The sequence below is a fragment of the Myotis davidii genome, unplaced genomic scaffold (assembly GCF_000327345.1).
Source record: "Myotis davidii unplaced genomic scaffold, ASM32734v1 scaffold2042, whole genome shotgun sequence".
Classification (NCBI taxonomy): Eukaryota; Metazoa; Chordata; class Mammalia; order Chiroptera; family Vespertilionidae; genus Myotis; species Myotis davidii.
The window spans coordinates 296,156-305,584 of record NW_006293469.1 but is presented as its reverse complement, the minus strand read 5'-3'; the positions used below and the strand labels follow the sequence as shown (position 1 = coordinate 305,584).

Sequence of the window (9,429 nt, the reverse complement as noted above, 5' to 3'; positions counted from 1 at the left end):
GCAGGCACATCCCCAGTGGGAGGTGTGCAGGAGGCAGCTGATCGATGTTTCTCTCTCATCGATGTTTCTAACTTTCTATCTCTCTCCCTTCCTCTCTGTAAAAAGTCAATAAAATATATTTTAAAAAAAATATTCACATGAATTGCCTAACTTTTCAATTATTTTGTGCTGTAGAATCAAAAAGGAGGTCCTAAGCATAATAAAGTGATCCTTTGAATTAGCAGTATCAGTATTGCGTTTTTGTTGCTAAAAATTCTATCTGAAATTTTCACTGGAGAAATTACCCATTCATAGACTGAGTGTACTAGTCTGCCTTTCCAAATGTTGATTCTAATTTTGCCCTGCTTTTTTACCTTGAGAAAGTTACTTAGCTGTACATATTTTTTCATTTTTAAACTACTAGGCTTCAGCATTGTTCTTAACCACAAACTGCATCTTTATGGCCAGCCAGATTTACATAGTTTGGTGCTTAAGATCACGAGAGAGGGAGATTAAGAGAAACTGGTTGGTTACCTGGCAATTCTGATAATTGAGTAGCAATTAGCCCAACTCACCATTAATATGAATTTAATAGTGCTGTCTTCCTCTGTACAAAGAAGAGTACATATAACCTTTCCATGTGAAAAGGATATGTTTACTTTGTCTTGAAAACAGTGTTAAAGAGTTATTGCATGTTATAAGTAATTTTTAAATAAAGATGCTCTAAACCCAAATTGCCCTCTTGGGCAATTGAGAGAGAGTGCAGGCCAGGCTGAGGTGAATTGCCCACCTTGGGCAATTGTGAGAGAGTGCAGGCCAGGCTGAGGTGAATTGTGAGAGAGTGCAGGCCAGGCTGAGGCCTGAAAGGTCATATAGCATTGTAAGGAAGAACCTGGAGTGGAGTACCTGTCTGTCCTGTTTGTGTCCTGATTCCGACACTTACTAGCTGTGTGACCTTAGCAAACCCCTTAACTTCTCTCTGCCTTGGTTTCCTAATCTGTAAAACAAGGGTAATAATAGGGTCTACTTTTAGAATTGTTGGCTTTAAATGAATTCCTTATGAAAAGTATTACAGCAATATCTGCCACGGGGCAAGCTATATAAATACCTACTGTGTAATTATTTATTACATTAAGGTGGTACATTTAAATAACTCATAAATGTTGTAGCAAACACATGATGTGCCATGTCTATTTTGTAACTTTCTCAATTTGATACCCACACGGCCTTAAATAACCCCAAAACATAGTCTTTGTCCCAAGATAAAAGTTTTTTATTTAGTGGGTGCAAAAAGTTGGACTATCTCTTTTACTTGAAGGTTTGGAGAAGAAAAACATTTTATTTAAAACACTAATATTTAGTAGAAGAATGCAAAGTTTGTGTGAATTTTAAAATGTTGAAATGAGAGCCCCTTGGGGTTGTGCACTTAGGCAAGCATTCTTCTCTCCATACATACACACATTTACACAAACTTACAGTGTTCATTTTCCTCTATTGATCTGTATAAGGTATATACATTAAAAAAAAAAAAACTCATGCAAAGCCACTGTGCACTCACGGTGGGCCTCCTATCCGTCTTCAGGGTGCAGCCAGAACAAAGTCAACCTTAGCCACCTGCTGGCCTAGGGTGATTCTGACTGTGGGAGAATGCTAACATTTTTTTGAGTTACAGCACAGTCTGAGAGAGACTGTAATGGGCATGCAAACTTTTCTGTCTTCCCAACAAAATTATGAGCTAAATATTCTTTTTCCCATTTTATATGTCATACGATTATAGCAGACAAGTGAAATAATATATCAAAGTCTTAATTTGCAGAGCTAGGATTTAAACTCAGGTCTAATGCTACTATACTTGATCCTTTATATCCTTGTCTCCTTCCAGGCAATAACTGGTCATTTTGGTTCAGTCATTCATTCATTTAGTTTGTTGTCAAGTAATAGGACATATTAGCAAGTATTGGTCATATATATTGCGTGTACAACTTTGGACAAATCATTTGACCTCTGAACATTAACAACTTGCATGGTAAATTATAAAATTGGACTAGGTCAGCGGTCGCCAACCAGTGGTCCGTGAGGTCTGAAAGGTTGGCGACCACTAAACTAGGTTGGTCTCTGAGGGGCGCTGGGTTCCTTAGGACCTTGGCGTCCTAAGATTCTTCTGATCCTGTTAGAATTCTGAGGGTTCACCTTTTTACATTGTGCCTCTTCCTCATTACCTCTTGCAGTTATTGCCTTAGCTTGTGCATTATTCATTTCTTAAATGGATTACTTTTTAAAAAACTGGCTTTTTTAGAATTTCAAATTTGAAGGATTCTTGGTAAATCACAAAGTCACTTTACAAAGAACAAAAAAATTTGGTTGTTAGTAAATGCCGCCATCTTGTGTCTACTATTTAATGAGAGAAAAAGTTAAAATGAGGAAAAATTAATTTTTTTATTATTTGTTTTTGGTTGTCAACCCATCACAAAATGCCAGGAGTCTTTGTCTAGAAGTAAATGACAAAGATTTATTCAAGGGTCTTAAAATTTGCAAATCAGAAAAATTACCAGGTAACAAACACCTAGAGCAGGGGTCCTCAAACTTTTTAAACAGGGGGCCAGTTCACTGTCCCTCAGACCATTGGAGGGCCGGAATATAGTTTAAAAAAAAAACTATGAACAAATTCCTATGCACACAGTGACGGCAAAAACACCCAGCAGGCCAGATAAATGTTTTCGGCGGGCCGCATATGGCCCGCAGGCCGTAGTTTGAGGACCTCTGACCTAGAGTGTTCTGAAGAAAACAGAACACTTGGAAGTTCTTATAGTACATTCTTGTGAAGAAACAGTCCTGCATTTATAGCCTCTGGTTTGGTCTAAGATGACAATCTTTGATGTCCGGTGGTCTGGAGAATGGATGTCAGGTGGTCTGAACACATGAACATTCTTCCCTAAATTTTTAAGAATTGGCTATAGGGTGTGTGTGTGTGTGTGTGTGTGTGTGTGTGTGTGTGTGTGTTCTCCAAGCATTGATACACTACTGAAAGTCAAAAGTTTAAGTTTGTAGGCTACTTAAAGCAAAAATAGAATCATTTTCTCATGCTTCAGCCTAATTGATAATAGTCCATTAGCAACTTGACTATAGTGACTGCATTTTATTTCTTCACTCTTTTCTCATGGTGGAACTTTAAAAAAATAAACACCTAGTCATTTAATTTAGTAGTCCAGTAACCTTGCACAGATTGACATTGCTAATTTAAAAGTGGCATTGTCCGTTTACAATAATTTTGACATTTGTTTATGATACCTCCTTTTCTGTTATCCTTACTCAACAAAATTCTTAAAGGAAGATGGAAGAGCTATATAGGATTTTTAGAGTTGTTTATTTGTATGGTATATTCACTTGCACCAAAAAATATAAAGTGAAACTGACTTTAAAAGCAGATGACACTGGACATTTGTTGCATGGGGCAGCATACCAACTATAAGGAACAGCATTTCACAGACAAGCTAAATTATCATTCAAGAGCAAGGCTCCTGGCCTCAAGTTCAAGATGGTGGAGTAGGAAGATCCTCAGCTCCTCTCATTGACACCAAAAGAAAACCACATAAATGAGAATGACCTGAAGACTAGTAGAACAGGCTTTCTACAACTATGGATATGAAGAAAAAGCCACATTGAGATGGGTAGGATGGGTAGAGATTAAGTCTAGTCACCCACCTATGCCCCACTCTCCATATAGCTGTCTCACTAGTGGGAGGGATATCACAACCACAGAGGTCTCCCATGAAGAGCAGAGGGATCCGAGTCCCAGCACGAGGGACCTGCACCAGGAAGAGGAGTCAGCATTAACATCTGGCTTTGACAACCAGCAAGAGCCAAAGGGCTGTAGGAAACCACAGTTGTGCTCTTTCTGAGTTTGAGAACAGAGGCAGCAGTTTGAAAAGCACCTAGATCATACATGAAGGTGATACATTGACTAATGATAAGGTATGTGCTGGAATTTTCTCCTGATTCAAGTGCTAGTTGGGCTCATTTTTCCCCTTTCTTTACTCTCGTTCTACCTAGTTGGTCTGATGTTAGCATGCACCATTTCTGACACTCCATTAACCTTGCTAACACTGTTCACCCTACCCTAGCTTATTTCTGAGGACTCACCCAGGCTAACTCCCCTCTAAAGCAGCTCCTGCCGTGCCACGTCCAGTGGGCAGCCTCAGTTGGCACCACACACATAGCAGTGTGTTTACAACATTTCAGGCTAGGCCTCACAGCCAGCCACACTAAAGGCCTGCTTTACACACCAGTGAGCCCCCCACAGTTGTGGCCAGGACTCACAGCCAGATGGGTCAGGAGCCAGCGTCACCTGCCAGTGTGTCCATAGAAGTTGTGGCCCAAACACAAAAGGAGGCCAACTAGTTCACCCAGGGAAACACCTCTGGAGCACTTGACTTTGGTGACAAGGGAGGATTCCACCACTGGGCCCCATAGAACACCTTCTAAATTGGGCCACTTTTCAAAACCAGGAGTTGTAGCTCACCTTTACCTAATACATGGACACAAAGAGGGAAAATGAGGAGAGAAAAGAATATGTTCCAAACAAAAGAAAAAAAGATTAAACCCCAGAAGAAAAAAAAAACTGAATTAAACAGAGGTAAGCTGTCTACTAAAGATTTCAAAGTAATAGTTATAAAGATGCTCGTCAAACTCTGCAGACAAATGGATAAACTCAGTGAGAACTTCAACAACATAAAAAAGAACCTATCATAACTGAAGAATATGACAACTAAAATGAAAAATACATGGGAGGAAATCAACAGCAGATCAGATGATGCAGAAGAATGGATCAGTAATCAGGAAGACAGGCTAATGGAAGTAATGCAATTGGAAGATCAGGAAAAAAAGAATTTAAAATGATGAGGATTTTTAAAAAGAGGATAGCATAAGGCAGTGGTTCTCAACCTGTGGGTCACGACCCCTTTGGCAGTCGAATGACCCTTTCACATGGGTCGCCTAAGACCATCCTGCGTATCAGATATTTATATTATGATTCATAACAGTAGCAGCATTACAGTTATGAAGTAGCAACGAAAATAATTTTATGGTTGGGTCAAAAGGGAGAGCATCTTAAAAACAGCATTAGAAAACCACCATACACAGGAATGCTCATAAGATTATCAGCTGGTATTTCAATAGAAATTTTGCAGGCCAAAAAGGAGTGGCACAAAATAGTCACCATGATGAAAGGGGAAAATCTTCAACCAAGTCTATTCTACACAGCAGGGTTATCAATTCAGAATTGAAGGAAACATCAAGATTTTCCCAAAAAAGCAAAAGCTAAAGGAGTTCATCACTACTAAACCAGCATTACAAGAAACAGTAAAAGGAATTCTTTAAGTGGGAAATAAAGCTCAAAACCAGAAATAAAATATGCAAAAGAAAAAACTCTCACTAGTAAAGGCAAACAATAGTGAGGATAGTAAACCAACCATTTATAAATCTAGTATGAAAACAACTAAAATGGCAATAAGTACATACCTATCAATAATCACTTTAAATGCAAATGGACTAAATGTTCCACTCAAAAGACATAGGGTTACTGAATGTATATTTTTTTAAGACTTAATATATGAGACTCACTGCCTATGTAAGACTCACTTCATATCTAAGGACACTCACAGATTTAAAGTAAAGGGATAGAAAAAGATACTTCATGAAAATGATACAAAACCAAAGAAAAGCTGGGATGGCAATAGCTGTATCAAACAAAATGGACTTTAACCAGTTAACTGCCACACGTCCAAAACGGAAACCATCCCGCTTGCATCTATAGACGCTTATGGCATACAAAGGTTTAAAACAAAAGCTATAATAAGAGACAAAGAAGGACCCAGCAATTCTATTTTGGGGTGCTTATCTGAAGAAAACACCAATTCAAAAAGATATACACACCCCTATGTTTACTGCAGCATTGCATACAATAGTGAAGATATGGAAGCAGCCTAGGTGTTCATCAATAATGAATGGATAAAGAAGTGGACATATATATAGTACCTGCTTTCTTCTCCCTTCTGCTTTTACTGATATTCTCCCTAGTGGCCGCAGTGACTTATCTGGGCTCACAAAACCAATACATGTCAGAATTAGTTGAAACTGGGTACTCTGACTCTTGTTTAGGACAAGAATATAAAATCACCAACAGTGATACCTTTAATTGTCAAATTCCTATATATTGTTCCATTTCACTTGGCTATTTTGTTAAAATGTTTTCTTTTAATTTCAGGCCACTGAAAGGTATGATATATTTGATCCACGACAGTTTATTTCAGTCCAGGAATCTACAGTGGTGACAAGGACATGGGACTCCTCCTGCCAGATTCCAGATGGTTCAATACAATTGACATCCTGGCTGACAACTGTGAAAAAGAACCTTGGATTATTTTATTTTATTTTTGTGGGACACCACAATCCAAAATCCATAGAACACATCAGGTAACCTCTCTTCTTAAGAAAAAAAACATTCCTTTTTTTTTTTCTAAATCTTACATATAAAAAGCAAGGAGCCAGGATATTTTACTAGTAAGTATCTCTTTCCTCCTTAGTAAGCTTATTGTTTTTAGAATGAAACAGTTGACCTTGGTACTGAATATAATCAAGAAAGACATGTTCTTTATCCAATTGAGTCTACCTGTGACTTGAAAATTTATTTCTCTCTCTTTTTTAAAACTTTTCAGATATATTTGCCCCCTCAATTTTATCGTGAAATTTTTGTAAATATAGGAAAGTTAAAAGAGTTTTACAGTGAGCAAACATATAACCACTCCTAGATTCTACCATTAACATTTTATCGTACTTACTTTAACCTGCACTTGTTCATATATATCCATTCCTCTGTCAAGCCATCAGTATATCTTAATTTTTTTTATGCATTTCAAAGTAAGTTGTTCTTGTCCTCACCGCAAAAAAATTTGTAATTATGTGAGGTGATGGATTATGGTAATCGTTTAGCAATATATACTTGTGTTATATTGTCATGTCATACACTTTAAACTTATACATGATCATAAAGTTAGAAAGAAAAAGTTTACATCAACTTCTGCTCTTTAAGTTTACATTTGCTAAAATGACAGCTATCTCTGATACATTTTTATTTGATATTCAATGTAAAGTCCCCAGTGTTTTTTTAAACTCAGTAAAAACAGGAAATATATTGGCATCTTATCTGCTTGCTCTCCTATGGAGTCCATATACTAGACCATCTGGTAATACATGTTCTTTGGCATTGAATCACATAAATCAGGAGAGTTTTAAATTCTTGATTCATAAAGCCAAACAGTTATTAATCCAGATGCACACCTGTATTTTGTATAAAATGTTGCTGTTTGTTTAATTATTTCCTTTCATAATTGCAGGTAATTTAAGAAATTTACAATTTGAGAAATGTAGACAAAAGCTATGATAGGAAAATATTTTCTGACACGATGATATTTATATTATTCATTGATAGAAAAAAATTTCTGATGCTATCTAAATACACATTTATCATACCCCAATTAGCCATTGCCTCCCATCTCAATATGGCTAATGTTTCTTAAGAACTTTCACAAGTGGTCTGTGCATGAAAATCACCTCATGCCTTTATTGTAATTCTTATCTCATTATATTGACTTTTTTTTTTCTTTAATTTGAACTGGTCTGGCACTAAACTGCCTATTTCTTGAAAGCAGGAGTTTTGCTTCTCTCTGGGAATATTCAGCATTATTTCTGGGACACAGAAAGTACTTAGTCAATATTATGTAGTAACTCAATGTAAGAAATGTTAAATTAATTTTTTTCCTTTTCTTTTTCCTAAGGCTTCAGGTTCCCTGTAGAATTCTAAAATAACCTTTGCTGATGAGGATGTCTGATATTGTTACTGTAAAAAATGAAACTGAAACAATGAAGGATTTGGAGGCAGACGTGAAAGATACAACCAGAGTTGAAAATCTTACCAAATCAGAGAACTATGGGAAGATTTTAGCAGGGAAGAATGAACATTGTATTGACAACAATATTGATTTTCAGGTAAACAGGATTTTCCTCTCTGGATACAAATGCTGAATATTAATATATAATTACCATCTTCATAAAAAAACTTACTTTCAGGATAAGTTGGCCCATTGAGGTATGCTTATCAGCCAGTTTTTGAGCCATCTGTATTAGCTTGTGGGGTCTAATTCTTTGATTTGCTTGTATCATATAATAATTTTCATTTCTGTGTAGCAATACTTTTTTTATTGGCTTCCTATGTTTTCATTCCACTCTGCCCCTAATCAGTATTGTGGGAGTTCAGAATTTAACTGAAGATATCTTAGAGGATAGAAGAATAGAGAGAGGGGAACTGCAGAAGTTCTTTTGGCAAAAACAGCCTTCAGGGGAAGCAATCAACCATGACTGAGAAAAAAAGATTGGAGAGGACAAAAAAGTCACTAAGGCTTTCGATGCTACACATTTATGATGACTAGAACTAACCACTGTGAAGGCTTTTAATTTCAGGTATAGAAGGAAATTGAGGAGTTGGTCAAGATGCAAGATAGGTAAAAATTGTTTCAAGTAGTATTTAAAGTATTTAGTTCTAGGTGCTCCAGCAGAGGGCCAGCAATTTTAAAACAGAATTTACTAAAACTCTATTGTGTTTTATTTTTTAAACATGATTTGTGAGTTGGAAAATGGAACAGGGTTTGGCTGAGTACAGTTTCTATTTCACAAGGAGTCAAAAGAAGGCCCTCCCTAATATTTAACTGGCAGATGGGCTGGCCTGGAAGGTCTAAAACTGTTTTTAGACAAATGGCTGGAATGTAGGCTAGATGAAACTGGGAGCACCTATCAGTAGTCCCTCCAGCATGTAGACCCCAAGGGAGTCAGACTTATTATGATGACTCAGGGGTCCCAGAAAGAATGTTCAAAGAGCCAAGCAAAACTGCAAGGTCTCTTTAGACTAGGCTTAAAAGTCCCAGAATGTCACTTCCACTATTGTTTTTTGATGACCCATGTCAATAAAGCCAGTCCCTTTAAGTAATTAGACCCTTACAAAAGGTAGTCCCTTAGTTTACCACAAAAAGTTGTCTTAAAATACTGTCTTTAACACTTCAGTTTAAATTAAACCCTGTGAATATAGAATTCTACTTCTGGCAGAAATATTCTATAATTCTTCCCGTATCCTAAAGACTTGAGAGCTACATGCTAAAAATTATACCTTCATTTTTTTCTGATAAGTAAAGAAAGGTCTTTTTAAGGTTGTTTTATTCAGTCAGAAACTTTTTATTACCTATTATGTGCCAAAATGATAGCAACTCATATATGTATAAAAAAGCAATTAGGCCCATTGGTTAAGTACAGTCCAGTGGTAATTATCTAAGAAATTGGGAGGAATACTACTTGTAGTCATTCTTAGTAATAGCACTTTTTAAAGCAAAAAATTGCCATGCCTGC

At 36.8% G+C, this 9,429-nt stretch overlaps 1 protein-coding gene across 10 annotated transcripts in view; it reads left to right on the top strand.

Annotated features, from left to right (window-relative positions):
- The first annotated feature begins 6,236 nt into the window (after positions 1-6,236).
- Positions 6,237-9,429, top strand: part of R3HDM1 (R3H domain containing 1) — a 111,618-nt gene continuing 108,425 nt past the window's right edge. For 9 of the 10 annotated variants that reach the window (XM_006767150.2, XM_006767148.2, XM_006767146.2 and 6 more), the window contains exons 1-2: positions 6,237-6,450; positions 7,812-8,022. In XM_006767150.2, coding sequence (XP_006767213.1) covers positions 7,852-8,022 — 171 coding nt within the window. In that variant the 5' untranslated portion in view covers positions 6,237-6,450; positions 7,812-7,851. The remainder of the gene's footprint in view (positions 6,451-7,811; positions 8,023-9,429) is intronic. The other variant, XM_015566144.1, reaches the window with a different exon arrangement.